Source organism: Venturia canescens, chromosome 4 (assembly GCF_019457755.1).
Source record: "Venturia canescens isolate UGA chromosome 4, ASM1945775v1, whole genome shotgun sequence".
NCBI lineage: Eukaryota > Metazoa > Arthropoda > Insecta > Hymenoptera > Ichneumonidae > Venturia > Venturia canescens.
This window is the reverse complement of record NC_057424.1, coordinates 5,728,728-5,756,431: the sequence shown is the minus strand read 5'-3', so window position 1 is coordinate 5,756,431 and position 27,704 is coordinate 5,728,728. Positions and strand designations below refer to the sequence as shown.

Sequence of the window (27,704 nt, the reverse complement as noted above, 5' to 3'; positions counted from 1 at the left end):
ACATAAGTAGAAAACTCTTGTTGAAGAATTCCATCAATGTTCACGATACTTTTATGATTTACTCATTTAATCCCTTGGTCCAATTAACTGTCTATAGTACACATTTATTATTGATAAATATATAAAACCCGTACAAATATAAATGAAATATTCACAAGCCAATTTATAATTTGCGTGTATTAAAAATATAAGTATAGATGTATATTCATACTTTTGGAATAGTAACTCGTCTTTTTCTTCATTGTTATTTTTTTAGTAATTTCGAAGAAAATGTGAATTGAGGGTTCAATTGTCTTCGATCAGTAGGCAAAAGGTTAGGCGTGCTTTTTAGTTTTTTTTTGTCCGGATTTTCGTTCCCGTAGCACATAGTTGACAGTTTAGAAATAGACGGTTCCTAAAATACAATTAAAAAAATGTTTCATTTTTGTTCTGGTTGGTTTTTGTTTGCTTGTTGTTCTTTCATGCGTTTCGTATATAATTCATCTTTCGAATTTGAAGACAGGCGTATTTTAGCAGCAGCTCGATGAACTGCTCACGACATTTATCAGAAAAGTCCAATTTTTTTCTTCACATTGATCTGCTTCCAGGCCGGAAGTTTTTCGAACTCTTCGATATTCATTCCAAGCAATTCCTGCCAATCGAATGAATCTTTTTAAGTTTCATCGTTATCTAACTTTAACGATCATTTTTCGTTTTTCAATTACCTCAAAGTGCTGTGGTGACAAATATTTTTCAAGGATCGTTGGATCGACTCCGTCAGGCAATGGTCGTTGAAGCAATTGAGCTATGGGATAAGTGCTCTGCGTTAAACGAGCCAGCTCGCCCTCGACTGTCAACACTTCACCAGAATCACGACCATCCTGATGACATGAATTTTTTTTTTTTTTTTAAGTAAAAATTGTACAGAGGAACGTAGCAATTATTCCAACCGAAAATAACTTCTTGAGATTAATTTCGAAACTATGGAAATTCTTCAACTATTTGTTATTTCATAAAAAATCACATTTAAATGCAAAAAAGTATTGAAAGAATTTGTAAAAGCATTGATAATGTTCAAAATTTGAGAATCAGAAATTTGTCGCAAAAAATTTCCACCATTTTGTGGCGCGAAACGACCTAAGCTTGAAAAGTAATCATTACTTATAATTTGTATCGCATTGTTTTCAATGAATTTACCCGAATATTGAGTTCAGCGATTTCATCGCGATAATTCCAAGTGGGAAACAAATTGGTGAAGTTGAGTGGCTCCAGGCCAGCCCAAACTAAATAAACTGGACAATCATCACTTTCGGGATGCAGTTTTTCCCAATATCTCATAGCAGCTATCATAGCGGCTCTTCTTTCAGCCTGCCATCTGACAGCACCGCTACCAGTTTGATCCTCGGACCCGTTGTCCGGCCACCAACCTTGCCAAAGCCAGAGCTCATCCTTGTTATCGAGTAAAAAGAGAGCTGAAAATTTCAAAAAACTGAATGAACAGTCGTATTTTAAAAATTATCATCGATTCTATAGCGGATATCATTTTTTCATTTTCTCTAGTATTTTCTTGTTTTTATTTTCAGTCTTGTCTTCTTTTATGGGTTTTTTAATACCTGGCTGATTCACTTGGTAGAGTTCATCCTGTAGGAACGGAAAAGGTGTGACGATCTCTGATCGATGAGGACACAACAACTCGCTTGCAGCGAATTCCCCAGAAACGCTGCTGAGATGAAACAATCTCGGAGTGTGATTCAATTCAGGTTTTCCAGCCAGAGGAACGTACAGTTGTTTATTCATGCCTCCGAGCGCTAGTAAATTAATCAGGTTAATGAAATTAGTCGTACAAAAAATCCGAATAGCCAGTTGAAATGCTCGATTCAATTATTCAAGATATTCACCTTCGAAAAACGCAGCCGGTTCTTCGTCCGACTCGTTTGTTTCGTAGATCGTCACGTCCATGCGATTGTTCAATCCAACTTCTTCGGGTCGATTTTTCTTCAAGAGATTGGCAGCTTTGAGAGCGTTCTTTGAAACAAATCAAAAGTATTAAACATTTATTACGTCATGTTTTTTTTTGTTAAATATTCTTTCACGACTACAATGTCGAAAATTAATTAAATTATTCTCTAGATGAATAATTTTTAGTATTTTCTCTAGGAGAGTGAACTTGATAAATTATCATAATAGACTTTCGTTTTTCCAATAATACATTTAAAATGCGTACGTATTTGAGACGAGGAAGAGCAGCACGTCCATGCCAAACATAAATATTTCCATTCGTTGTATTGATTAAAATGAGAGAGCCACGACTTCGTAATTGTCGGGTGCTGCAAGGAACTTCGGTAAGAAAAGTTTCGGTTTCTTCGTCCCCGCGACAAATGTACATTCGCCATTTTTTCTTGGCATGATTGTTCATCTTTTTTCCGTTGTTTACGACCATACTTCCAGAGAAGAGATTCAAAAACGCAGCTGGTTCAAAGCCCTCAGGTACACGAACTTGCGGGCCTTGTTCTTGATCCAATTCGACAGTGAGCAAGGCCGCGGTACCTTGTTCGTTCAAGGACGCTTTTCGTCCTTGCCAAATAAAGTAAGCACAACGATCTCTTCCTTTCGAAGCGTGTTTCGATGGTTCGCCACTAAGACCTCGACCTAAAAGTAAATAACGATCAAGATAAACCTGTTTCTGAGTCATCTATTAATTTTACAACGTGTCTTTTTCGAGCGCGCAGTTTTCTAGAGTTTTTACCGGTAATCGTGACCGTGTACATCCATCGGACGATGTAACTGTCGCCTGTATAAAACTGCCCAACTGAAGAACCGGAAAGGAGGGAGTAAGAAAATTCGTCGATGTGCCAAACGGTGACGTTGGTCGTCTCCACGACGAATTGCCTCATTAACTGTAATACAAATGTTGTCTTTTGAATCCTTAATTCCCTGATTCTACAAATCAACGATTTTTCTTTCCACCGAAACCTATGTAAACTGTTATAAATAAAATGAAAAAAGTTGAACAAATTGACGAAAAATAACAAAATAAATTTACCTCATCGTCGTACCATCCTTTACCCCGACCCAAATGACTTCCTTCGAGTATAAGATCGACAATGGGGCACTTGAAATCAATCATTACATCGACATTGGGCGGTTCGACAACGATTTTCCCGTCAACTTGTTCTTTCTCCTCCGATTTATCCTTGACCTTTATTATGCCGGAAACGTTCGGCCAGTCAAGAAATTTTTCCCGAAACAATACAGTCTCCATGTGTTGTGTAAGTTTTCCTAATAAACACCATTCCGGCCTCGACGGAGCCTTTTTTAGATTTTCCTCCATTTTCGTGCGTCGTCCTATGATCGACGCAGCATTTATCGGCGAAACCGTACACTCGGAATAATCGTAGCCCTCATGCCAAAGTTCTTCCGCCAATTGTGTCGCTACTTTTCTTTTTTCTGACGAAGCTATTTTTCCATTCCAGATGTACATCTCGCTTCCGAAATCGAAGACTAGAATCTTAGTGAAAAAAAAAAGTAAATTCGAAAACGAGCTTTCCGGATAATTGCATTTGAAAAATGTGCAATTTTTGAAATCCTTATCTTCTATGAATTCTTCCATGAAATTAAAGAACAGAGATTAATTCTCAAAACCCAGATTTTAATAAATTTGGGACCAATTATTTTTTCCTATAATTGATGGATTTTGTAAAAATACCTTGCTAGGATCAAGCATTTCTATCTTTGGCATAGCACCCCAATATTTGTCTAGTGGTAAAAGTTCATCTTCACCCACGACTTCGTAAACCATATTCGTATCCAAGAGAGCAGATTCGTAGAGTTCATCCTCGTCGGGATGTCCAGCATCAATTACTGCTATTGTAAGAAAACCATTTTAATGTACAGATCTACAATACTGTGTTAGAACTGGAGAACTCATTTAGGGTTTCGAGAAACGAAAGAGAAAAAATTTTATCGTCACATGTATTTTTGGAAATCGAAACAAACCTTCAGCTCGGTGAGACGAATCAGATCCAAGGATTTTCCAAAAATTGGCAGTCTGAGTGCTCGTGCACGTAGGTTTTTCTTCGCTTATTGTTATCACTTGATTAGCACGACAACCAAGATCCCGATTTTGTTGAATACTCAAAGCTATTTCCGCTCCTCTCGCTCTCTCAATTACATTACTGTATTTCCCAATGTAATTGTACAGCTGTAACAAAATTGACCATTCATTGTTTATGAATTACGAACGAACAGAGAATCTATTAACTATTAAATGCTCGATGATTTTGAAGAATTTCTAATGAACGTTTTTTTGTTTTTCCTTCTCTAGATTTCTGTTGAATGATATTCACCTCATTTTTCGTAACCAAGATAAAATTATCACCCGAATTTATACTAGCAACGATGGGTTCGACTAAACGAATCTGAACGTGTCGTCGACCCTTGACGAGAATTAACATCACATCTTTATGCGGGGGTAGTTTATTGCCATATCCCATTGCGTCCACGTCGACATTTTTCAATGTAACAGCACCGAAATCTTCCGTTGAAGCGAGACCCGCCAAGGCCTCTACGGCGAGTGATGATTTTTTTGCAACTAAAAAGTTAGTAATCTTAGAAGAACATCCAGACCGTTGAAATTAGAAGGAATTTGTTTTTAAAACACATTATTGTTTAATTTTATTCGAATTTTACGCACGTTTTTCCACATTCAAAGTTCTCATGACTCTCTCAGCTACTCCGGTCGTAACTTCGGTATACTCGTCCTTGAGGTCGGTACGGGCAGCCAAAATTCGTAGTGGATTTTTCGACGGTAACCGTCGTCGTTGAGGCTGCACCGTGCGTCTCGAACCAAGCCTGAAAATTCGATTTTGCTGTTATCACTAATATGCAAAATTGGAATTGCCGGAATGCTTCAAATGAGATTATGCATACGAAATTACTGTGTGATCAACACTCACGGATATAACTAGTACGACAGAATTTTTATTACCGTTCCGAAAATGAGATTACGACGTCAAAGTCACTCTCCTCGAAATCAAGAGTTTCGGCCTCGCATTTAGCGAAAGAAATGTTGCTATAAAAGCTCGTGAAGGTTTCGTCATCGGCTCTCGGTACCGACAATACCGTAGCTGGCTGACGCATCAATTTTGTCTCATCCTCTGTCAAAATAACAAATTATTTCATTCGTTAAAATTTACTTTTCAAACTCTAGTTCATGATTTTTTTCGGTTACTTTACAAAATTGATACATTTTTTTTATTGGAATTATTCTTCACGAAGTGGATTCACATTTCGGTAAAAAAGTTGAAATCGTTTGGCTTTTGATACAGAATCAAAATTGATAAATTTTTGTTGTTCAATCTCACCGCTTTCTTCGCTAACCGATCCCGACGATCCCTCCCGTATTGCAACTCCCCTTGCACCATTATTCGCACCATTCCTAGTTGCTTTTATGATTTTACAACTCTTGAAGCGCTCAGGGCGTGGAATTTTCTTTTTCCCGTCATTAGCACTATTTGTCGCGACTTCGATGAGCGGAGATAATTGGTCAGAATTATCGACTTGTTCCACTCGCATTTTTCCAGCCACGGAGAATTTCACGGCATCCGGTACTGCGACGCGTTTCCGCCATCCTTCGGCAGCAGATTCTAATTTTTCTAAGCGCTCCGCGAGTTTTCGTTGTTTCGTTGCAAATTCTTCTTTTTCTGCTTGACTCGTGGTCGTTTCTCTGATGTCATTCTGGAATGAAATTTTCAAAAATCTATGAAACTTCATATTTTTTCGATTCTTTTTTTTGTTATTGTTTCATCCAGTTATTTTTGTTCTTTCATTTCCTCGGTAACCAAACACATATTTTAACCAATTAATAAATCAACAATTACGTATTTAATTCGAAAAACTACGTTGAAAACACTTTGTTGTTTGCTTAAAACTTATCCGACGGAATTAAATTTCCCATTAAACAATGACTCACGTTGTTAGTGAATTTGACGACGCTCGTAGACACCATTACAGTTTCGGTATTGACGCGACGCTTCCAATCGGTGGTGCCGCTGCGCTGAAGAGCGGCTAATCTATCAGCGATGCTTATACTAGGAAAATCAACCTGCTGCACCTCCGTAACGTATTTATCTTTCCTACCGAATGATATGTTATCAGAAAGAGAATCGGAGTGGGTTTTGTCGAGGGGGTTTGCACGTTCTCTCGCGCGGTGTTTCATAAGGAGATTTGTATTCGTCGCTTCGACGTAATCGGCTGTATCATAGCCGCAGTTTATCTCGATGTTGTCTGTGTTATCGTGTAGCATGATATTATCAAACGAGGAAGGCACTGCTTCGTTAATAGGGTCATGAAGCCCCGGGTAATTTGAATGAGGCTTCGAATCGTCTTTAATATCCCCGTCGAACAACATCTCACTTTCTTTGCAAGCAGAATCAGATTCACCGGTACGTTTACGTCGTTGCAGTCTTTTGGTTATGAATTCTTTCCTCGTGAACTTGTGCTCGCTACTGAGGAGATACGCTTCGTCAATAATACCGGCTGAATCAGTCTCCTTGCGAGAATCACGTGCTTGGAGCAAACGATTCTCGTTGGCAGTTTGTGACGTCGTCGAATACTTTAAAATACTTCGTGGCGGTGTGGCATGGACCGGGTGCTGCGACTGTTTGGCACTCGTGATCGTCGGCCTCTCATCTCGACAAGTAATTTCGCCGGAATCGGATTCGTCGGTGATCCTTCGTTCGAGTTTATCGGAAGGAAATATTCTCGATGCTACTTCGACTTCTTCGGAAGTGACCGGTTGTGTTTTGTAACGATTGGCTGGACGCCGACGCGGCGCAGAACCGCTGATTTTGGCTATGCTTTCGGTAGCGATTCGCCGATTGAACAACCTCACACGATCCCTCAAACTCAATTTCGAAGGCTCGACGTCGCTACCTCTTGTTTCTTCTGCTGCACAATCCTCCTGGGAATAAAGGATCGAATGGAAATCATTGCTCGCAGCTTTCCGCTGATTTTGCAACACAGCTTCTCTCACTTCCTCATACGTGACCGGCTGAGTATTGAATCTGTCGTATCTCTGCTGATCCTTTAAATCTCGCCCACATTTGCCTTTTCGATCGACTCGACTCTCCTTCAATTTCGTTTGTTCTTCCAATATTTTGAAGCGTTGAGCTAGTTTCGATACTTTCGAACCGTTTTCAATCGTTAAATCTACAATGCTTTGATTCTCGTCAGAAATGTCTTCACCTCCTTCACTCGCAACAGTACTTTTCTTGTCGTCCTTGGTGCCCAACGATGTGTAACGAGAATTTTGTGAGAGCACCGTGTCCGAGCTCACTCCTCGTGCGTTCCATCGGTCGCGTCGACGAGTGCAACTTTGCCTCGACGTCGAGCGAACTCTCTCCTCCTCCTCCTCCTCCTCCTCCTCCTCTTCCTCTTCGTCTCCTTTGTCAGATCGTTTCTCAAAATTATAACGAACTGAAAGACAGCTGGGAACGGCTCCTTCGTCCGTGTTCGAATTACCATCTTCGTCGTCCAAATCGTATCGACTGTTCATCTCGTATCTGAAACAATCCAAGAATTAATTGTACGTTGGTCGAATCGAATATTTTTTAACTGCATTCAACGAATATGAAAGGAAAGCGGAACTAAATGAATGGCTCGACCAGTGGCACAATCAACACAATGGCGAACCGAGAAACTATTGACGATTGAAATTTCTTGTTCGGAATTTGCATAATTTTAGTGAAAAAGACGAAAATTAAGGAAACTATGGAGAAGAAATTTTCTCTTATGACCATACAAAATCTTTTTTAATAAAAATGATCATCATTTCTAACGAAAACCTCAAGAACTGAGAATGGATTTTGTAGTTTAGAAAAATTTTCTTCCTCATTACTAGCAGACATTGGAATATCAGGTCAAGGAGTATTTGTCGGTCGCTAACCAAGCCATCCATGTTAGGTATTTGAGGGTAAAGAAATCGAGAGATGATAAGAGAAGCGAGGGGAGCGAACATTTCGAGATTGAAAGAAAAACTCCAACATCAGCAAAGTTGGTTTTGCTTCAGAAAACAAAAATGCGTTGTCCCATTGGAAATTGGGTAGCATAGCAATTGTCAAACCATCATTATTTTCGTTGCATCAATTTTGTTCAAGTGAAATTCCATCGTGATTGTTTTTCAATAAAATCTCAATTTTCTTATGAAGCGAGATTACTTGAATTGTTAGCGAATAACAGATCCTCGACAGTTTGCTTGGCCATTCGTGTTGGATTATTGGAAACGTCGAGAGCAGGAAGATGAAGGAGAGGGAAAAACGGGATTTTTAGTTGGAGATCGGAGAAACTGGGGACTCGGAGGACTTACCTACTGGGCAACTTGAATGAGACAATTGGTGCGATTGGTGACGTAGCAGTAGTAGTGGTAGTAGTAGTAGTAGTGGTAGTGGTAGTAGTGGTAGCAGTGGTGGTAGTGGTGGAATTGGTAGATTCGTTAGAACGTGACGAGATGAAATTTGGCGAGTGATCTGAATCGATTTGAATCTGTAAGAAGGAGGCTCTGTCCCGTCTGGTATGAGAATCAGGTGGTAGCCAATCTTCGTTAAAGTTCGATTGCATATGACCGACGGAACGTGCGCGTTTACGTAAAAAAAGATCCTTGGTTACGAAATTTGGGGAATCGCCAGAGTTTCCAGACAAGCTGGATCGCGAAGGTGAGGAGCTTTCGCGGGACGATGATTGTTTTAGGATCGGTCTGACGACGTCGCATTCCGGTAGACTGTTGGTGCGACGTTGTATAGCGCGGTTCTTCAGCATGGACAATTTCTTCGGGGAGGCAGAGTCAATCTCGTTGCCGGAGTCCTCCTGTGAACTTTTTCGCGAACTTTTTAGTATCGTTTTCGGTCTTTCGTCGTGTTCGTCGCTGTCGGTGCTCGATTTTTTCTTGAGAATCGGCCTTGGTTCCAGCGACGGTGGATCGCTGGAGGAAGACTCTTCGCGACTGAACTTCTTCTTCAATATCGGTCGCACTTCCGAATTGAGGTTCGGTTGAATGTCGGAAGTTAAACAGCCAAGGGTTTTCGCGACGGCGGCCGCGATACTGACGTGATGACCGACCCCGGTGTTTTTGCTACTGCTGCCGGACGATCTTTTGAGGATACTCGTCGGTTCGGAAGCGCACGTTTGACCGTCGTCGCGATCCTCCTCGCCCAGAGATTTTCTCTTCAATATTGAAGGTGGATGGTGTGGCTGATGTTGAGGAAAATGATAGTAATTTTGATGGGGCTCTGGGCTGCCAGATCTTTTCACGAGTTCGTCGAGGGAGGAACGTCTCTCGTACTTGAGAATGGGCTTGAATTCGGCGCCGTTGACCTCTGGAGAAACGGTGTCCGGTGAGCAGCTGCGTCTGCGACGAAGAATCTCGTTGTCATCGAGGCTGCTCCGTTTCTTAAGTATTCCATGCCTTTTATTCAGCTGCTCGATCAATGAAGATTCACCGCTATTGTCCGTTTGGAGGGACAATTGTTTATAGTTGCAATTACCCGACGAGGACGAAGGAACATCCGCACTATCCGTTATCTTGTGTTTTAGAATGGAAATCGGTGCTTGGCGAATGCGTTGTCGAGCAGTGGCGCCCGTCTCCGTGCAGTTTTCCTCATCTCCTGCGTTCGTGCCATTTTTTCCATTGGTATTCGACGTCACGGAAGAGGCCGAAATTCGGGAACATCTAGAGTTCTGAGAATCCCCAAGCTTCGATGATTTTCTCGTTGAGTTTTTTGACGTCGTCGAGATCGATGAGAAGCTCGAATGTTGATCCGTCCCACGAGATTTCCCGTTTACTGCGGTGTTCGAATTCGATGTCAGTCTTTCAACGCGCTCCATAGTCGCCCTTGTGAGTGCCGTCAGTGCATCAACCCTCCTCAAAACCTCGGAATTATCGTGCCCGACAATTGCGTTGCTATAGGAAAATGAGAAAAAAAACACACACACTATTTCGGGTCTCACGAGGTAAAAAATTTTGATAAAATCACTCTTTCTCTCGTTCTCTCTCGCTCTCTCTTTCTCGTGCGCGCGCGAGACCGTGTCGCGAAAAGTCTCGTTAAATCTTCAAACACATGCGGAGAATTTTGTTTCAATTTTGCTTTTATAATTGCATGAACGATCGAGCTTCATTCGATTCGTTTTTCTTCTCGTTCGACCGTGAACATTCCACGATCATTCGTATTAGGTCATGCAAGTGAATATGGAGTTTTTATAACGCGCGATAAACAGCTTATACGGTCATTCAACGTCGAAACAGAGCCGCGGCGAAGCCGTATTTTTTAATACCGAATGATCGCTCGAGCAACCCGACGATCTTACGCAACAGGCCAATTTTATTATTCGGACCATGAAAGATGAACGATTTTATTTTTGTTAATATTATTTCTTCACTATTGCCTCTTTTTAATACACGATTAATTCGTACGACAGAAACCAGTTGGAGACGAAAACTGTGATTTTTGCAAATTATGAATTATCATTATTTCAATTTTTATGAATAATTGTAATATCTGGAAAACGATTCTGTTTTTTATATGGAATCTTCATTGCAATTTTTTTTATCGAGAATCAGCAGTGCTTTCGCAAATTAGACACAAAAAGTTCTTGAAATTTATATTTTTCTGTAATAATTATTTATTTTCACTACTCAAATCACACAAGATTTCGTCAGATCGGTGATAAAAGAAGCGTCTGAAGCGTAAAAATAATATTTATCCTCTCAAACAGTTAGATCGTGTTAACAACGAGTTAGTACAGTTTTCTTGCCAATTAACAAAGATGAATTATCCAAAAGTAGTTCGTTTTCAAGTTTTTGCAATAGCTCAAGATATGAATTTTCGTACGTTCGATAAATTATAGCCCGCCGTTTCTACCGAGTGTCGAAAGAAAATATTTTATTTTTTCATCCAGAAATAATTGTACTTGACAGGTTTAGAGAATAGACAATCGTTGGATTAATGAAATTAAAAAATCTGAACATATTTCAAAAATGTATTTTCATCTCAAGATAAGTTACGATTTAAACATTGCATGACTCATTAAGATGACGCGTAAACAATCGTGGAAAAGGTTGTATGCAAGGAAATATTTATAAAGTATCCATTGAAAAAAAAAAAAACAAAAAAAAATCCAGGCTTTCGAATCTCGGGCTACGAACGAGTAATATTGGAAACTATTAGATTGTACCTAGTACGCTGCGTGCTGGAGCGTAATTTCATGCCGAAGGAAGAAGCGATAGCGGACGATGCACGAGAGGTCGTGGCAAGACTTGTACTTTGTTGTTGAGTTTCAGATCGTCGTGAAACCCCGAGTGTATCGTGGCAATCGTTCGAACGTTCATTTTTATTAAACGTTGATTGTTTAACATTGTTTGCCCTTCGAATTCGCGTTCGCTCGCATCGATCATCTGCTAATTAAATACAATTATCGTTAAATCGTGAATTTCAACGTGCAACGAATCGAGCGTGACGGAACTCACAACAGCTCGTAGGCTCGGACCGTTTTTCCTCCGCTTCCGGCGATTTTATCGAGACCGAAGCGCGCTTCGCAGCAGTCTTATCTCTTTCCCTCGTGGCGCACGTCGGTACTCTACTGGACGACGACATTGGACTTTTCTGAAAGAAGAATTTCAGACGTGAGCCTTAAATACCAGTCTTGTTGGGTGACAGCTATTTCCTTTTCTTTCCTCGAAAGTACACGTTAGCGATAAGCCTCGAAAGTCAAGCGCTTTTCGCATCAACTGTTTCTGTTTTTTTTTCTTTCAGCTACAACATCGACGATTCCTGATATCTCGAAAATTACGCTAATCCACCGTAGCAATTATATCGGATACATCACTTTTTCCTTGGAATTCAACATACCGTAACTTGTTACATGTGATAAATAGTGTATAGGAAACACGACACGTCCCGAATGAAGCTTAGATCGAATATTAGAATTTGTGTACTATGAAAAGAAAATAAATATGAAAGAACGAATAGCAGCAAATTTCTTTCATTCGTGGATTCAAACGAGTCATTTATTTTTGTTTGAGACATCACATTTTCAACACATGATCTAAAGGAAATAATGCTATTATCCTCATTTTCATAATAATTGATTAAATTTTCAAATATTCAATCCATGTAACTGCGGTAACGAGAAAATTCAAGAGACAGAATAAGTTTTGGTTTGCAGTAGAAATTAAAAAAAAGCAAAGTTGTGAGAAGCTTTGATGAAATGCATTGAAATTAAAATAGAAAAATTGATGAACATAAACAAGAGTGTGATAATTGATAACTGATTTGACAAATAAAGATAAATAACCAGCGACATCCAATGCTTTCACAACAGAAATTTTGAAAAGAGATTCGAAAAATTCTGCAAAAGATTTGTATCAAAAAAATTCATTTGAAAAATTGTATAAGTGGAAATTTTCCCATTAATATGTCTACACATTACTCACTGGTTTTCGAACAGAGCTCGTAGTTGCGTAAAGACCAGAAGATAAATTATCCATACCAACAGATTTTCGGGCAGTTGGTTCTGCAAAATAAGGTTGATGGGAAAATTACAGAACATTTTTTAGAAGGAATTTTAGAGATCCTCGTCGGCGTACCTGTCGGAGAGACAATGGATGCTGCACGTAGCCTAGAAGCTTTGGTCTCTCTGATTGAAGTAGTTTTACTGCTTACAGGATTTCTGAAGCTATTTTTCTTCTCCACTTTGAGTGTTCTTTTGCCCTGATTGTCAGAAGTTCGTTGAGCATTTTGGGGGTCGTACTGAGAAGTAACACCGTCGTTGCCTTTGGAAGAGCCGCTTTCGCTGGCTGCCATTAACGCAGCTGCTCCAGCTGCTACCATTTCTATTTCTTTTTATTTTTATTTTTTTTTAACGCACGATCAAATCACATACATTGAAAGTATTTATGGACACTTTCAGCGCCCAAACTTTTTGGAAGTAAAAAAAGGGAAAACTAACGACAATGGAATTTTTTGTCAACAATATTTGCTGGTCATTTGTGAGAATCCGATTGATCAGATTCAACGTTATTTACGAGAATTTATAGACATGACGGATTCATATAAATTAGTGACCGACGGTTATATATATTTCGATGATATAAAACAGAGATTCACGATTTAAACATATACAAATGAACTTGTATTTTTTTTTTCAATGTTGTTTTCGTTCTTTTATTTTGTTATTTTTTGGAAGTCTTTATACCGCTTGAAACGACGGGTTCGCAGATTCTTTATTGAGATTCGTCGAGAAAACAGCCACAATTTACGATTCAACGGACTATTCGCATGTCACAGTTGTTATCACAGTTAAATTCGTTATTAAATCAACAGCAAAGCTGGGGGAAAGTGTACCGAATACGCTTGTAGGTAGGCAGATATGTAGACATGTGTAAATGTCGTTCTTTCTATCTCGCTCTATCTTTCGTGTGTGATTCACACTTCCGAAAGAGGTCAATGTATATTATATACGGCGAATTCGCGAGACCACATTTCGCTTCACTCATACCGTTTGAACATTTATTCAGCGAAGGGAGAATTTTTTTTTCTTCGTCTTGTTGTATGATTTTTCTTTTCATTGGAAAATGTCACTGTCAATTGCCATTATTGTAGAGATCCCTGATGAGCAGGATCCGCGAAGCGCTCAGCCGAGCTTGCGCGGCCACGAAGGACTGTTAGTTTCGAATTTGGCCACGGAGATCGCTGTATGATGGTGTCATCACCACACTGTTATTATCATTATTGTTGATGCTCGTCTTATTATTATAAGTTTTGTTATTATTATTATCATCATCACAAGAAAATAATAACAATATTCAACAAAAAATATATGTAATTATAATTTTAAATTTTCGGCCAAACGGAATGACGAAAAAGTATTTATTAACTGTCCCCTTTTTATATACTCAACAGACAGAATTAATTATTAATGCTTTTTTTACTAAAATATTACATCATAAGAGAATTGCTATATTATAGTAAAATCATTGTTCGTTTAATAAAGTTCATTCGGACGAAGTATCTCGAAGCTCAAAGTCTTGACGTTTTGCGCGAGAAAGCGGCGATCCCCTGGTGAGCGATCGACGAAACACAGACAAAAAGAACATCTGACCGTTTTAAAAATGGCAGTTTGATGTTTTACGCGGTTCGCTGGTCCAAACAAACTATGAGAGAAAAAATAATCGTTTCCGAAGTACATGAACACGGAAATTTGACGAGTTGTACAATTGTTGAATTGAACTCAACGAGTGACGAATTCCTCTCCAACTTTCGTTGAAAATATCAAATAAGGTAAAAACAATTGATTATTCGCACGTTGATTTCTAGGTTAAGTTCACGCCTAACGGCATCACTGTATAATACGCAGTTTTCAAATCACTATTTTGAAAGAAAATGGTTATCTTATACGGAAAATTACATTCATAATTGGAAATATTCGATCGACGAGTATTACACTGCATCAAACTATCTATATTTTTGGAATTCTTTTGTTTTCCGTAAATTTGTATATTCCATTGGCGCCCAAGCTTCGAACATATGACGCCATTCCTCTGATCCATATGCGCAATATTCGAAACTGTGTCGTCAAGATTCACAAGTTTAAACTTGACAAAAAATTATTTCTCTGAATAATCAAAACTTTGATTCCTGAAATTAATCGCATGTTGACAAGTGCAAAAAGTTCTTCTATGATAATTGAAACTAATTAACCACTCTAAATTGAATTCCAAAAATTGAAAACATTATTAAAATCATTGGCAAATACAAAAAATGAAAATCATTTCAATCAGTTCATAGTGCAATGAAACTATTGAAAATAAATTTCATTGTGAACTGAACTTGAAAATTTTTGAACTCGTCGCTTCTAACCTTGAAATTATTACAAAATGACTAGCAATATTCTGATTTGGAAAACTGCAGAAACTCCCTGTGTTAAGCAAAGAACTAAGAAAAAAATTATTTTAGAAAACGTGTTGGAATACTTGACAAGGCATAATGGTTCGAACGACTAGATTGCGGAAACCACTCTCTAAATATCCGGAGAAAGATTACGAACTAAACACATCGCCCAAAAAGAGTCCTGTCAAAAAATCAAAAAACACTGAGATGGAATCCAAGGGAACGAAAAGCAGCTTGACACAAGGTAATTTAAAAACTGGTTGGAGAACCTTAAAGGGGACCCGAACTGCTGTTCTGCGGGACAGAACAAACTTAAACGAGGAACCCCTCAAAGTTGATCTTTTAATAAAACAAGGTACGGTTCGAGGAACTGCAAAGAAATCGACGAAACCTACTCGCACTCTGAGGTCCAAGACTTCGGAAGAAAACAAAGGAGAAGTTGAAAGGACGCGTTCTGTTGGAACAAAGAAAAGAAGAAAATTGGAAAACGGTGAAGAATCAACGCCTGATGGGGATTCGAAGATTCATAGAGAAAATCAATCTGACGGTGTAGCAACTGACAAAACGGTGTTGACGTCAAAACGAGGTACGAAAATTGTCAAAAAATCGATTAAATCGTCAAAGTCCACAAAGGTTAATGCTGAAATTGCAAAAAAGTCTGAGAGAAAAAGGGCTCGGGAAGTCGATAGCGAAGAGGACGAATCGGTCAGTGAAATTACCGATGAAAAGAATTCTTCGAATTCTGAGGTTCAGCCCATTTCCCTTGCAATCGAACGTCCGAACAATCAAGTTACTGCAAAAACTACCAGAAAAACCGTGAAATCTAGGGCATCTCGAGAAGACGAAAACCAGGAATTGACAAAAGCGAATTCTCCAAAACCTTCAAGAATAAGAACTCGCAGAGTTATGACTGAGAGAGAATCTTCTGTTGATTCAGGCTTAGATTCACGAGGTGTTTCTGAGGCCGATGAAAATCGAGAATCCGTTAAAACTACAAAAAAATCCGTCCAACGATTGTCGTCAAGGAAAGTAGCAACTTCCAAAAAGTCCGAAGTAACGTCGCGGCAACTGACCCTAGAGAAAGTCAATGAGCAAGAAGATAAGGCTTCGAAAGATTTCGTTAGTGTGAACAAATTTTTCAAGAACAAAACAGAAAGAAGGACGATTGAGAAAAAATTCTCACCTATTAAGAAAACCGTAACGGGGAAACGACGAAACATCGGTAATCCGCGTATGAGCGTGTCTTTTCATCCGCGACAAACGACTCTTCAAGAGTCATTTGCAAAACAAAAGGATCGCAAAGTTTTGAGACCTCGAAAATCACAGAAAGACTATTGTGAAGAAACAATAATCAACCAAAATGATACTGGCAAAGAAATGGAAGCAGAAAAAAGAACGGGGCCTGTTTACAAATCTATAAAACCAGATGAAGATTCGATAAAAGATAAAAACGCTATATACGAATTCGATTGGGACAAAAACGATTCGAGAGAAAAATTGCCGAAAAAGAAAAAAACGCGGAATCGAAAGAATATTGTAGCAGCGAAGGTCGTGAGACCGAAGAAAACGGCGACTTCGAAAAAGACGATTGAACAACGAACTGAAATAGTGAACACGGACGTAGTTGAACAGATTTCAACTGAACCTGAAAAACTGATGGATCAACCACGAGTTGAAACGGACAATTTCCACGAAGAATTTAATGACCCTCCAAAGTGTGAAGAAGTCATTGAACCGCCAGAAAAATTGGACAAATCGCCAGTGGTACAAAAGGGGAAACCCAAAATCATCGAGTCCGTAGAGTTGAGAGGAAACGAGTGTTTCACTTTAACGACAACTCCAGTCCTGGCTAAATCATACGCAGCAAAATCAAGAAGTCATTTGCAAGCTTCCAAACAATTCAGAAAGATGTTGGGTGACGTGCTGCTCAATAAATCGATATCGCCGATCGTCAAAGCGATTGAGAATTTTGATCCAGGCAGTCCTTGGCGACCACCGGTATTTTCCCCTCAAGAATTCTCCCGCATTAAAAACGTCGTTCAAAGCACTCCGCAGATACCAACTTTCAAAGCTAAACTCGGAAATGCCCCGGCGAAAACGACAACTGCGTGCAATACGGAAAGAAAAATTGATGAAATAATAACGGAGAGAGAAGAAGACGAAGCGAAAAATTCGGATAAACAATTCCCCAAGAAAGCTCTCGATCTTGCCAAATCTCCAAGGAAATTTGGTACTGTAATCTCTAATCTTGACAGCGATTCGGTCATCAACACGAGGAAAGTAGAATCGAACAAGACGAATTCGAATGCCACCGACAGCACACCCCAAAAAATAGTAGTGTACGCCACGATCGAAACTCCGCCGACCGGATCAGCCTCGGTCAAATCGAGACTCGCAGACGATTTCGTGGAGCCAATGAATTTCGAGAACGAAGATGTCGATGACAAGGAAAATTCGCTTCCGGTTGTCCACAGTCCGAAACGATCGCCACTTAAATCTCTCAATCGAGCCCCACTTGGAAATTTGAGCAATTCGCTCTCGGCGGATCTCAATAGTTCACCGTTGAAAAATCTCAACAGATCGCCATTGAAGAATCTCAATAGTTCACCATTAAAAAATCTCAACAGATCGCCGTTGAAGAATCTCGATAGGTCGCCATTGAAAACCCCCAAAAAGTCGCCGTTGAAGGACCCGAAGAAGATTCTGGAGATGCTTCATGCGAGGAAACTACAGAACGAAAATAAGGAGCCTCAGCAGGCTGGTCCTTCGAACCAGAAGGTCGTAGCACCCCGGGACGATTCGAAAATTCTGCGACAATCGAATCTCGATAATTATTTAAATCTCGACGAAATGCCAAAAAGTACAAGAATAGTAACACCTCATGGAATTTTTGACGACGCACATTCGACCCCGATAATCGGAAAGCCAGTAAAGAGCAGAAGCAACAAGGCAGCAGCGACCGTCGACAATGCTTTTGGTTTTGACGTCTCCGACGAAGATTCGGAGAATGAAATATCGCCGATTCATAAACTCGCACCCGAAAAACCGGTAGCCCAACAAGGTTTCGCACAAGCTCAGCTAAAATTCGAAGAGAAACCGAAAAATCCTGCGCCCGCGAGATTATCGGTAGGAGATATAAAGAAACACCTTTTGCCAATACGGAGACAGGAAAAAACCAGCAAAGCGGCACCAGTTGTTGAGAGAATCGAAGAGGAAGGCGAGGAAAAACAAGAATCTCACGACAAGAAGAGCGAACCAGAAAATCCGCGAGTTCAAACGACCGCAAATCCGATTGATTTTTCCGATACTTTTGACATATCCGAGAATCAAAGAACTAACGAGAGCACGTTGAAAGTAGAACTTTTCGCTGATCTAGAGCCGCGGCATTTCAAACAGGTAAAGTTATAAAATTTCGAAAGATCGTTATCACCATCATCCTTCCTCTTGTCTGTTATTCATTTTGAAATCTCGTCATTCCTGTCCAGGCACCAAGATATTCGTACAAACGAAAACGAGGGGGTTTCGTACTCTCGGACGCGGAGGAGGACAGCGAAAATGTCGAGCCAGGGACCAGTTATCAGCCAAAACGACGAAAAATTGGAAAAGCAGAAAAGGAAAGACTGGAGAAATTGGAAAATTGGGCAAAGGATCTGAATGAAACTTTCGAGGAAATCGAACATTTCGATTTAGTAGTAGAATGAACAGGAATGTTTTATTCTTCAAAAAGAGGCCCCAGTTCTCCAGGAACTTTTCGTACTATTTAAAAAAAAGCTGCCCGTTGGTTGATTGCACAGAAGCCGCGTACAGAGAATCGTAGAACCGGTCGATTTTTTTCTCTCTCGCATATTCGAATCTGCATTTTTTTATTTTTTTTTATTATAACAACGTCGTATATTTGACGCGAGCGATTTTATTGCCAATTTCTTTTCACAAAGAATCAAACCATGATTAAGGAGAGCGAACGCACGAGAGAGGAAAAGATTTTTTATTGTTTATTTATAATTTATTACGCAAGTGTTTATTACTTTTTTTTAAACTCGATTAGAATATTTAGATATACTAGATGTATTATATACTTGAATGAATTTAAGAGATAATTTCCTATAAGAGCATATATAACATTTATATTCCGAGTGTAACCATTAGAGAAAGGGACAATACAAATTTTCTATTATTGATAGCAATGCCATTTTTTATCGGTCCTCCCATCAATCTGATAACTATGGATGCGTTCGGGGAGTCGTTATCAACGCTAAAAATCCAAACTCTACCAATGCTAATCGTCGAGTCAATTGCGTGTCAAGCTCTAAAACTTTCGTATTTATCCGCCATTTTTTTATCAGACTCGCGCGAATCTTGTGCTGGGTAAAATACAGGTTAGGGTGTAAAATATTAATTCGTGTTAAAGCAGCATCGGAATTCTGAAAAATGACTGAGATGCCATTGACAATCTGTAGTGATAGTGTTCGAGTTCAGAGCTTGCAGTCACTACTCTACCTCGGTAGAAATAGCGTTAACGGTGTTTCGTTATGACGTCACAGACCACAATTGATGACGTCACGAATATGCGTTTGATAGCCCTGTTATCGAGCTTCGTGAATAGATTTTAGCGCCAAATCGCGCTAATAGTGCTGGGCAAGTTCACCTTGAGTACAAACACGAAATCTTACTATTCGGTGAAAAGCAGTGCGTTGAATCATTTTTTTCTTGATGAAATAATTTAATTTATAAAATGAATTTATTTTATTTTTTATCAGGTAAATGAACTGAACCGCCGAAGCTCAAGGATTTGGGTTGAATAATCAACAGTATTTGCACACCTTTTCAGTTGGTTTAAAAGGAACTCAAATCAATTGCCTCGACGGTGAACGCGAGGACGAGTTCAAGAGACTCGGTTAGCTGGGTTTATTCGAATATTTTAATGCGTTGAAATAAACAATGGATTAACGATGAATATATTCGTGTCGTAACTTTTTGCCACTGTAAAATTTCTTTCATTGTTGAAAGAAGAAGCAACGGAAAATCAATAGTCCCAGAGAAACTTGCACTTGAATTACTTCACCGCAACAAATCGAATATTCATTTAAATGAGTCACAATCGAAGGGTATCTTTTGGGAAAACCCCAAATTATTCGATCAAAGAAACGTGAGGCTTTTAATGCGAAGGTTTAAATGGTCCTTTGTCGGTGTACAGCGATGCAGATGGCGCATACCAATCACCTTCGAACCTGAAAGGTACGTAAATTCATGCTTTCAGGGTGTCCCGAAAATCATGTTTTAAATGTACAGTCAATTGATGTCGAATTTTTTAAACAATTGTATTGAGACATTAATTTGTACGGTCGTCGACGATATATTGATTGATCACCAACGGTAAATTGAAATGCAGTAATTGGCGATCCACACTAAGCATGCGACGCTCCGCGGATTTTTCTTGAACTGCTGTTGAAGTGCAAAGCAGACGGCCTGTCACGTAATATTAATGTCATTAAATAATTTTCGGAAGAGTTATCGCAAAAAAATGTACGTATTCATAAGTTTCTCGAAGTTTTAAGTACGACTGGATCATTTTTCCAGTGCTAAATCATGCATAACTGTCAAATTGCACTCCAACAGCGCCATATTTCCGAGGGACGCGAGCGCCGCCATCGGTAGTGTGGATCACCACAATAACTTGTAGAAATAATTGAAATTGAAACATACGCTCGAGACACCTTGTGTATCGGAGCCTCTCCACGGTTGTACAACTCGAAGACTTTGCCTGCGGTTATTGTTATGGTCGGTCGTGTTTACCATACAATGGAGGCTCGCGTGCCCGTTTAGGCGAGCATCGAATACCTGGAACTCGAAAACAGCTTAACTCTCACCATTGTGTTAAAATCTGAGGCGAAGCTTCAATTTTGACAGACGCTTCGATCCTTAGGAGTCTAACGGTACATAAACGGAAAAAAGAAATTTTCGTGATGATTATTAATAGCTCAATTATACGAGCTTTTTATCATTCTAGTGAATAAATTATGCATTGAGTCATTTTTTTTCTCAACTGCCATTTGAATACGTCACGAGACTTTCGCAAAGGAGCACACGACGAAATTCGGAGCCTTCGATTTTCAATCAACATTTTTCAGCACCGCTATTATTTCGTTCTGAATATAGCGAAGCGTTAAAAACCGGATATAAAGACGCGTATCTTTCATCGTGTAGTTTTCTTTTAAAGAGGACGTGAGACCGAGAGTAACGTTCGGGTCATTATCGTCGCAATCAGTATTCGTAATTGCCCGAAGAGTGTCGATGATGTATTTGCGATTGGAATGTAGCCGATGTACAAAGAACCTCCGTTTCGTTAGATAAATCTCAAGAGTGAGAATAAAACCTTAAAATGGAATAGCTGGAACCTGCATGATTTGACATCGTTATAATCACTCGAATAGAAACAGCTGCGAAAAATTACTCTCGTTACATCGCAAATGTAAATCCTTCTTCATATCGAAATAAAATGTATTTCAGTTCACGTGGAATTCTCGAAAATGGCTCAAATACTTGACTTTTTCGAACAAGTGGAATGTGTCAATAAAAAAAATATCGGCGTCTTGCTCACCTGTCAGTCATACCAACATGTCACAAAGAATTTCGTTTTTTCAGCCGGTTACGAAGATGTCACCACCTACAAAAAAGTAATCATTCCTATTGAAGAAAACGCGCGTTGGGTACGACATTCGTACTATTAGAGTGGGTGGTGCTAATTCCGGATCGCATTGTCCTCGTTATTTTGTATTCAAAATTAGCTTCCTTTCCTCTAACATACGCAAAATGCGCTTGATTTTGAGCGTATTACAACCGTATGTCGTATCCGGAATCTCCTATGTTGACGAGATACAACTTTGGAAAGAAGCTTTCAGCGACATCACACGTGCGCTATACGGTAAGAAAATGAAGCGTACCAGCTTGCCCAAAACTGTGTGAATCTTCAGGATAAAAAATAAACGAAAAAATGAAGAAAACTGTTTCCTATATGTTCCAGAGAAAAAACCTTTTATAGAGGGGAAAAAGTACATGCATAACCTATTATACGGAACATATAAATATAGGCAAAACCACTTTAAGCGTCGTTTCTATATAAGGGGTAATCTCTGGCGAGTAGCGCGCATATCCGAGACTCTCGCTAATGCATTCTTTGTTTCGTCGAGCTATATTTGCAATAGAAAAGTCAGCCGGAGCACACGTGCTCGTTGGAGAGTGAAAATATAATGCGCGTGTCCGTCCCTTGTGTTGAGTCTTGACTCATTTTTTGCTAATATATATAAAATACGTATATACGCAATACCCGCGCGCCATCTTTGTTCCTCTCTTCGGGTCGCTCCCTCTCTCTCTGTCTCTTTCTCTCGATTGTTCGCAGCTGTGGCGGTACAGAGTCCAGAACACGTTCATTGTTGTGTACGATCGTAACTTTTTTTTAACGATCCACATGTAACTTAAACGTCTTACACGTTAAAGCTTTATCAGCGGAAATCCAAAACCCATGCTGCGTATTCTTCTCTGAAAACACGAGCATTAGTCCCGCTAACTACCCGCTAATATGAGATTTGTTTCCACTGTTGCGGAAAAAACGGATACACGCTTTGTGTAGCGGAGTCTGCGAGATCGAAACGACGCAATTTCTCATTTCCGCATGTAAAAGTGTATAAATTTTTATTCATGTTTCTAAACACCATTTTTCATTTCGTGAACTATCCTCCCCCCTTGAAATTTTCGAATATGCCGCCTGGAATTAACTAATTGTAAAAAGTCAGGTTTTGAGGTTAGGTCTGACACAATTCTCAGAACGAAAAATCCTAGTCGGACGCGAGTTTTATAACAAATTAAATTAATCTCTTCCTCGACTGTGTGATCAAAGTTCAATAAAACCTTCGAACTACTTGAAACATTGTTTTTCTTTATTTCGTGATTTTCTACCAGGTTGGCTTTACTTTGCGCGTTTTTGTTCTTTGTCCGCGATCATTTGTTCGCGTTTTCGTATCTCGTTCGTGCTTTCATTCTAGCGGATCTCACAATGGAGCGTGTCGATAAGATAAAGTCCGGAAACGTAAGCGTCACCGCTTTCCATTTCAACGTGACAAAATACGAGTTCGCTTATGACACAAAGGACATAACGGCCACTATTATTCCTTTATTTGCCTCGTTTACGCGACAACAAACTTTTTACGCTGCCTTCATCCCAAACGTTTATTAATATATTTATGTACGAGGCATGCCTCGTTTTCTAAGGTAATATTTTGCAAAAAATAATAAACATCGTCGGGATCACGGACTGGATAAAATAACACGAAATGTCTCGTGCTTGTAAAAGTTTCACGAAGATTTTTCTCAGCCTTGAAAATAAAAGCGATTGCAAGCGTGGTATCCTCGGATAAAAGCAATCAGCGTCACGTTTTTCTCGGGTTCGTGAACGTTTTCTTTCGGAATAGCACGACGAGATGGAACATCGAAAAAAATAATCTTCCGCTCCGAGAATATGCGGCCAATCCATGTCTGGTTTTATTACTAGATTAATATGACTTATATATCATGGTTAGATAAACATTAGCGGAGTGTCTCAACATCTCACGGGGAAAAGGCCGCAGCTACTTTTGCAGATTGCCCAAAATGTCGATTTTTCCTCCCTCTTTTACGTGCTCTCTTTTATCATCTAATTTCGCTGTATTTTCATCCGATATTACTGCGACGACGAAACAGCCCATCATTTCGAGCGTGAAATTATCACGAAAACCGCTCGAAGATTGTAATTTTATGTATTTTTCGAAAATTATCGCAGGATCGGTCAGGGAATCATTTTTTTTTCGAAAATTGTGACGGACGAAAAAACCCGAATTGGCTCCAACGTTTGACACTTTTACAGAATTGACATTTCTGGAATACTGAAGAGAATTGCTCTCCGACCAGGATGTTCTCGGCACAAATTTTCGAAGCTCCCACTTTCTTTATTTGTCACGAACTCGACACTGCGTGAGAACAATACGAGTGAAGGGGCGAGTGAAACAAACGTGTACATTATTTTCTGATCAGGAGAGACGCGGCAATGTTGACCAATACAAGTATTAGAAAGAAATAACAGCACAGCCGAAGCGAAGATAAATCGCGGAGTGGCAATGACATTCCACGATTAAATTTGTTCTTTATTTAAAATCCTCTCGAGCACGAAGTTCGTACTTTATGTGTGCGTACATATGTGAGTTGGGAATCTGCAGCAATGACGTAGTTTTGGGCCCTGTAGTCGTCGCAGTCCTTGGTCGGTATGGAGAAGCTAGCTCAAGGACGTCAAACGTTATTCTTTTTCCCATCAAGTTTACTTCTTGCACTGCACACGTATAAAACAAATGGCAGAGAGGGTTCTTTATAGAAATAAAAACGGTGTACCGCGACGCGCGTATAGAAATAGCGTGCGTAGTTTGGATATTGTGCAAATTTGCTGTGGAGGCTCTGCAGGACGGTAAACTGATGAATGTTGATATATACGAGTACACCAAAGTCGTTTCTCGTGGCTTCTCGCCTTCGTTTACCATAATCGGCGAAATAGAATCCGATAGCTGCGTCACTAAATATGTGTTTAGTATTTTCATGTGTGTATGTGTGTGCGAGAGCCTGTGTTTGGCATCGGCACGCCATACGTTCTGTACTTTAGTTCGATGTATCTGCTAGATAATAACACTAACTTCGATTCGATGTTTCGTAGTAAAAACATCGATCTTTATATCCTTGCTCGATACCGGGTGTCTTGAGAGTCACATCTGCTACTGACTCGTCTCGAACTCGAAATGTTGAAGATACAAAATGGCTGAAGTCCCGAGGTGATTTTTTTCTGTGAAGCTGACGAGAGATGATTGGTTATGTGACAGCCTATCCGGTTCGTCGATGAGAAAAACGGAAAAACACGGCGCACGGCGCTGACGACTGCGTCGTTGAGCCTAAAATGCGCTCGCAGCGCTTTACCTACTTACGGAATAAATTGAATTAGAAAACAAGCATCTGGAAGATGTTTCACACGTTAAGGTAATTCTATCGCTTCAGTCTAGTCATACCACTGCTAATAGTTGAGACTTATAGTAATTAATATTATTGACATACGGAAAAAAATGATTTCTTATAAGTAAAATTTTCCATATGTAATCCTTTAAACGAATGTTCGTACTGAATTATAAAAATTAAAAAAAAGATAGTCCAACGATTCGCGTAGTATCCCCAGGTTTACGTTTGGCAACACCGGTTCTCTTCGTCTTTTTCTACTCGACCACTCGTGAGTGTTTAACCTCTTTTCTGCTGATCTGTCAAATTGAGGTTAGGACTACACTCAGCTGATGCCTTACTGTCATGTCTCTTTATCATAGCAAGTCGTAGAAAATCCAATGCCGGAAGTTCAAATTAAACTTAATATTCCGTAAAAAATAGGCCGATAAGGGCAACTTTTTTTGGGAGTATTAGATTACTACAAGTGTTAAGTATACGAATTGCAGTTTTTTTCCAGAATTTTATGGATTTCTAGGCAAATATACCCTTTTGTAGCAACCGGACGTTAGGTTTTTGTATGCTGTTTTGAAATTCCATCGCGAAAACCACCAATTTTAATAATTAATTTCTCTGAAATTAGGTCGATAACCGACCCTGAAATTTTACACAACCCTTTATTAAAGGTTCAAGTTCAGCATAAAATTTTTTTTTTTAAATCTTATGAACTAAGCCTGGCGATAGAATTACCTTAAACAAGCGCGGGGTATTTTCGTTCCAGAATTGTGCGATCTTCCATCCAGGCAATTTCGAGACACCTGGTACATTTTTTAAGAGTCGAATAACAATGATAACATCGTCGAGTGAATTTTGTTTGGAAAATATATTGGAAACGAGTATTACACGACTCGCACACGACACAGCGTATCAAATTCTCTTGCGGTATTTTATCGCTACTCGTGTTCGTTCTTGCCTAACGGGATGAACTATTTTTTTTTAAGCACTAATTTCGCTCACTATCTTTCTGTCAGTCAAAACGCAATATTTTATTGAAACTGAATCACAATAACACGATCATCATAGAAATATTGATAATGCGTTCCGAAATCCAAAATTGATCATTCGAATGATTTTTTTGTTTTTAAAATTTTATTTTTTTTCCTTCCTTCTTTCCTCGAAACAGTGATTTTTAGTGCCATTATGAAGTTTATAAAATCGAAGAGAAACTATTCTGAAATATTGGAAAATCAACGTTTGTGGAGTTCCAAAGACAGCTGGGATTTTCAAAAGTTCACAGTGATTTTTAGTGCCATTATGAAGTTTATAAAATCGAAGAGAAACTATTCTGAAATATTGGAAAATCAACGTTTGTGGAGTTCCAAAGACAGCTGGGATTTTCAAAAGTTCAGTTTTGGCAAATTTTCAACCCAATAAGAATTTTGGTTGCAAAACATGTGTTCTCCGTATCCTTTGAATTTTCACTGTCCAATCCAAATTTTCAGGATCCTCACAAGAATAAAGATAATTGTGCAGCGGTTCACAAATTAATCGGTTTTTTTTATCGTGGAGCAGCTAAAATTGATCGAATCTCACGATGCTTTCCGAACTTTAGTCTCGGAAAAATTTCGCTCACTCATTTGTTATTAGCGTGGTTATTATAGTGATCGAAGTCTTGTATTCGGTCACGTGACAAACATGGGCTCACCGGCTCACCAAAATGATATACCACGCCTCCTCGAAAAAACGAGCGAATCACGAACAGAAGCGGTGCAAAGTTGTTTTTTTTTCAGCGACTGAAGTTTCCCCGAAATTATACATTATATAGCGTGTTTTCGTAGGCAACGCTGCTCAAATTACCATATAGATAGAAATTTGTGATAATAAAACATGTTTTCGCCCTGCCGTTTCGAAAATGTCCCTCCCGCAATCGACCCCCTCACCCGTCCCATTTTTCGTAAGTTTTGACTCTTGCGGAAACTCGCGAGTCATAATTATTGAACTGATAACTATTATACATGAACGAATGATAAAAATTAATATTTGAATCCGAATCTTTAAGAATGCCGAAGATGACGAGCTCAAAAATGTGGGATAATAAACGAGAGTCGTTAATTGCAGCGTTAAAATCATTGTTGAAGGAGGCAACGGTCGAAAATTTTGCCTCGTATCTCTATACAATGGATATTTGTATGTAAGATAAATGATGAGTATAGCGCCTCTATTGACAACTCGGTCAAGCATGCCCCCTCAACGCGCTCGCAACAACACCTGTGAAGCCTCGTCTTCATCCTGACGCTGAACAGTCTCAATTACGCGTGTCCCCTTCCTCGTTCTCTCGCATGTGATTTTGGTCCAGTAGGCTGGCATGAGCGGCCGTTAGTAGCCGCAAAATGTAACGAAGAGCATATTAAAAGGATGAGTCATTGGGGCAAGTCCGAGCCTGGTTCGATACACCGAATGCGCGCAGCGGGGTTAGTGAGCGAGTGAGCGCGAATCCCGTCGTCCGGTGTTCACCCACGCAAGCTGGCTCCCCAATGAGTCATCGCGGCGGCGGCTGCCTTCTGAGAAATTTTTTTACAGCAGGAGAGAGGTAGCGCTTGGGCAAAACACGTGGTATTGTCGGCTTCGGAAGATATATAGGCCCAAAGTGGTATCCAGCTGATGAGTAACGAATTCGACAAAAACTTTCTGGCCTATGTCAACAAGTAGACGATAAATCGTGTTCAATGACCATGAAAAAAAATAGCGAGTAGTAAAAGTAACGACTTTGAATAATCTTGGGAGGAC

At 39.6% G+C, this 27,704-nt stretch overlaps 2 protein-coding genes and 1 long non-coding RNA gene across 7 annotated transcripts; 1 reads left to right on the top strand and 2 right to left on the bottom strand.

Moving 5' to 3' along the window:
* Positions 1 to 83: 83 nt before the first annotated feature.
* Positions 84 to 13,677, bottom strand: Svil (Supervillin). Of its 4 annotated transcripts, none has more exons than XM_043418241.1 (20): positions 12,617 to 13,677; positions 12,464 to 12,543; positions 11,498 to 11,633; positions 11,206 to 11,428; positions 8,345 to 9,934; positions 5,951 to 7,541; positions 5,343 to 5,715; positions 4,967 to 5,135; positions 4,673 to 4,830; positions 4,326 to 4,570; positions 3,976 to 4,180; positions 3,686 to 3,843; positions 3,023 to 3,487; positions 2,726 to 2,876; positions 2,204 to 2,628; positions 1,878 to 2,004; positions 1,593 to 1,787; positions 1,177 to 1,451; positions 705 to 860; positions 84 to 631 (listed from the first exon to the last, which is right to left on the bottom strand). In XM_043418241.1, the coding sequence occupies exons 1-20, from the start codon at positions 12,858 to 12,860 to the stop codon at positions 545 to 547; spliced, it is 7,053 nt and encodes a 2,350-aa protein (XP_043274176.1). In that variant the 5' UTR covers positions 12,861 to 13,677; the 3' UTR covers positions 84 to 544. The 4 variants fall into 4 exon arrangements, with proteins under 4 accessions (XP_043274176.1, XP_043274177.1, XP_043274178.1 ...); XM_043418242.1 differs by having other exon boundaries at positions 3,686 to 3,840; XM_043418243.1 differs by having other exon boundaries at positions 11,206 to 11,425.
* Positions 13,678 to 14,137: 460 nt separating this feature from the next.
* On the top strand, positions 14,138 to 19,098 carry LOC122409332 (uncharacterized). Of its 2 annotated transcripts, XM_043416813.1 has the most exons (4): positions 14,138 to 14,309; positions 14,985 to 15,162; positions 15,274 to 18,314; positions 18,404 to 19,098. In XM_043416813.1, exons 2-4 carry the CDS (start codon positions 15,015 to 15,017, stop codon positions 18,617 to 18,619), a joined length of 3,405 nt encoding a protein of 1,134 aa, XP_043272748.1. In that variant the 5' UTR covers positions 14,138 to 14,309; positions 14,985 to 15,014; the 3' UTR covers positions 18,620 to 19,098. The 2 variants fall into 2 exon arrangements, with proteins under 2 accessions (XP_043272748.1, XP_043272747.1); XM_043416812.1 differs by having other exon boundaries at positions 14,985 to 18,314.
* Positions 19,099 to 19,746: 648 nt separating this feature from the next.
* LOC122409333 (uncharacterized) lies at positions 19,747 to 22,088 on the bottom strand. The gene is made up of 2 exons (XR_006260657.1): positions 20,622 to 22,088; positions 19,747 to 20,146 (listed from the first exon to the last, which is right to left on the bottom strand). It is a non-coding gene; the product is annotated as an uncharacterized lncRNA (long non-coding RNA).
* Positions 22,089 to 27,704: the final 5,616 nt, after the last annotated feature.

What these genes read in the sequence shown, in the direction of transcription:
- Svil (XM_043418241.1), bottom strand. Translation starts at nt 12,860, where the DNA reads ATGGTAGCAGCTGGAGCAGCTGCGTTAATGGCAGCCAGCGAAAGCGGC. An exon ending in AAATGCTTGATCCTAGCAAG is followed by an intron (nt 3,488 to 3,685) that starts GTATTTTTACAA and finishes TTTTTCACTAAG; the next exon opens with ATTCTAGTCTTCGATTTCGG. An exon ending in ACCGGCTGCGTTTTTCGAAG is followed by an intron (nt 1,788 to 1,877) that starts GTGAATATCTTG and finishes TTAATTTACTAG; the next exon opens with CGCTCGGAGGCATGAATAAA.
- LOC122409332 (XM_043416812.1), top strand. Translation starts at nt 15,015, where the DNA reads ATGGTTCGAACGACTAGATTGCGGAAACCACTCTCTAAATATCCGGAG. An exon ending in AGCCGCGGCATTTCAAACAG is followed by an intron (nt 18,315 to 18,403) that starts GTAAAGTTATAA and finishes ATTCCTGTCCAG; the next exon opens with GCACCAAGATATTCGTACAA.